The sequence below is a fragment of the Centrocercus urophasianus genome, unplaced genomic scaffold (assembly GCF_019232065.1).
Source record: "Centrocercus urophasianus isolate 14NV4802_14NV808 unplaced genomic scaffold, USGS_Curo_1.0 seq_15, whole genome shotgun sequence".
NCBI classification, from domain to species: domain Eukaryota; kingdom Metazoa; phylum Chordata; class Aves; order Galliformes; family Phasianidae; genus Centrocercus; species Centrocercus urophasianus.
The window spans coordinates 18,563,587-18,566,289 of record NW_024884697.1 but is presented as its reverse complement, the minus strand read 5'-3'; the positions used below and the strand labels follow the sequence as shown (position 1 = coordinate 18,566,289).

The following is a 2,703-nucleotide window of genomic DNA, read 5'->3' as shown; positions in this document are numbered from 1 at the left end:
TGTTTGCAGAAGATGGAATCTTAACACCGAGGAGAACTACATACCTCTTACGGTGTTGACAAGAAGTGCTAAAGAGACATCAGTCACTCAGTGCAAATAGCAGCGGGGAGGCGACTGCTATCACTGCCGGCTACTCTGCTTCCTTTACAGTTTCCCATCTGACATTTCTTATCTGGCACGTAGGAGACTTTCTTTATCCATGAGGCTGCACTGCAGAGCTGGTGTACACTGTAGCTGGTGACCTCGCGTGGGCCGCCTGTAACACAGCACTCAAGCACATTCTCCACGAGCATTTTATGCCCTTCCTGGAGCTCAGCGTGACGGTGGGGAAAATCAGGTGAGTATTTAACAGGGCTGGAAAATAATTTCCAACCGGGCAAACCGAGACGGATGAACGACGACGGACCGCACCGTCAGTAAGCGTTCGAGTGCCCATTTTGAGGCTTATTTCTTTCAAGCGTCCTCCCACAGGGCGTTAACGCAGGAACACCTCAGCGCCTGAGCGGTGCGGCGGGCAGCACCCCGCGTGAGGGGAAGGGCGCTCCGCGCAGCCCCGCGCTCCGCCCGCCGAGCCCCGCAGCGCCGCCAAACGCCTCGAGCGGCCGCGCCCCCGCGCCAGGCACTGAAAAAGGCCGGAGCGCGGAGCCGCGCCGCTCACAGCCCGCCCGCCGCCAGCCGAAGGTCGTGTCCCCTCAGCGACGCCATGACCGTGCTGAAGCTGTCCCTCGTGGCTTTCAGCTTCGTCTTCTGGGCGGCGGGGCTGACCATGCTCGTCGTCGGCCTCTGGGCCGAGGTGCGGCTGGGGGGCTACGTGGCGCTGTCGGCCGGCGACACCCCCGGCGCCCCCGCCATCCTCCTGGCCACCGGCACCGCCGTCATGATCTGGGCCTTCCTGGGCTGCTTCGGCGCCGCCGCCGAGCACCGCGGCCTCCTGCGCACCTACGGCGCCTTCCTGGCGGCCGTGCTGTTGGCCGCGCTGACCGCGGGGCTCTCGGCGCTCGTGTACCGCCAGGACATCGCGCGGGGCTTCCGGGAGGGGCTGCGCCAGGCCCTGAGCGCCTACGGCGAGGACGAAGGGAAGGCGGACGCCCTGGACGCTTTGCAGCGCGCGTTGGGCTGCTGCGGTGTGGAGAGCTACCGGGACTGGCTCGCCTCGCCCTGGGCGCTCCAGCAGAACGCCTCGGTGCCGCTCAGCTGCTGCCGGGCCCGGCGGGGCTGCCCGCTCAGCCCGGCCGGCGCACGCGGCCTGCACCCGGAGGGCTGCTTCGGCAAGGTCTCGGCCTTTGTCAGCAGCAACATGTTCTGCGTTGCCACCGCTGCCCTGGGGCTGGCGGTGCTGCAGGTCGTCGGCATCGTGCTGGCGTGCCTGATGGCTGCCCGCGTCCCTGCTCGCGTTACCGCTCCGCACTGAGACCTCCCCAGGTCTGGCTCTTGTCACCTCCTGCTCCCTTCTTGCCCCTGGATCTGGGAGATCTGAGTGCGCCCCATCTGGAAGACCTCTTCATCGTCCCCATTTCACCCTTCCTCACGGTCTGTTCCTCTGCTGCAGCCTCTGTCAGATATGACAACACCACAGGTATCTCCACAGCCCCTTGGAGCTACCTCCTATCCTGGCTGTGTCCCTGTGCGACAGCAGGTTTCCACTTCCCTCCGGAGCCTCTGGGCACAGAGTGGAGAGTGACAGCATGTACAGACATCACCCTGATGGGCCAGATGGAAGCTGGGTGACAGTTGAGCAGGTGTCTGGGTGATGTGAACAGACAGAGATACTGAAATGGAAGCAGGAAAGAGGAGAAGGCCTGTGGGAGCAATGCAGATATCTCAGCATTTTATTGTATGCATGTTCTGAGGCCAGGAGCTGCTGGAAGATCAGTGTCACTGGAATACTGGAGTGCACAAATGGCATGTGGGGTCTGGGTAGGTCTGGGGACAGCCTCTGAGGGCTGCTTGTGCTCCCTGCAGGATGGACCACACCACCGTGCTTCACTCTAGTGAGTTCCTTGCAAAGATGTCCAGGTCTAGACATTTCCAGCCTAGGAATTATGAACGTAGCTAGCAAACCTGTAGAGAATTAGGTAAATGCCAACAAATGATAGCTGGAAAGGAAATCGTTAGTAACAGCTTGGGAGGGGAGAGTGGAGTTTCCCAGGGCAAAGGGGTTTAGCAGTAGGGCCCAAGTAAAGAATGCACAGGAATGGAGAGTGAGAAAAACTAGGCTTCATGGAAGCAGGCTTCTGGGATTTTATGACAATGTTCCTGGGATGAAGCCAGGGCAAAACTTGTATTTAACTCCCAAAGATTCTGATTTTAGGTATTTTCACTATTAGTAATTGTGAATTTAAAAATATCTGGAAATGCCACTATTTCTGTCTTTTATGGTAACGAAGCCCTTTTCTTGCTCTCTGCCTGTTTCCTTTTGTTTGAAAGAGGGACTGATTGGTCAGTTCTGTGATGAATTTGTCCAGTCTGTAGAACTGTAATTGTTTCTGACCTGGTGACAGTACTGTAATTTGGCCTGTAATTGACAGCCTCCGACCACATGAACTGCTGTCATAAAGGTGCAGTAGTTCTGTAGAGCAAAGCAAGCTGATGGTAGGGACTGTTGAAAAATGGTGCTTTATGGGTGAGAATTTGCTATGTCAAACAGTGTTATTTTGCTGTTTGTATCTGTTGTATTTTCCATGGAAATAAATAGGAGGCAGT

General features: G+C 57.4%; 1 protein-coding gene across 1 annotated transcript; it reads left to right on the top strand.

Annotated features, from left to right (window-relative positions):
- Nucleotides 1-703: 703 nt before the first annotated feature.
- Nucleotides 704-1,411, top strand: LOC122159086 (tetraspanin-7-like). Its single transcript, XM_042816272.1, has one exon. The coding sequence runs from the start codon at nucleotides 704-706 to the stop codon at nucleotides 1,409-1,411; it is 708 nt and encodes a 235-aa protein (XP_042672206.1).
- Nucleotides 1,412-2,703: the final 1,292 nt, after the last annotated feature.

Excerpts from the sequence above, each read along its gene's own strand:
- LOC122159086 (XM_042816272.1), top strand. The coding sequence starts at position 704 with ATGACCGTGCTGAAGCTGTCCCTCGTGGCTTTCAGCTTCGTCTTCTGG.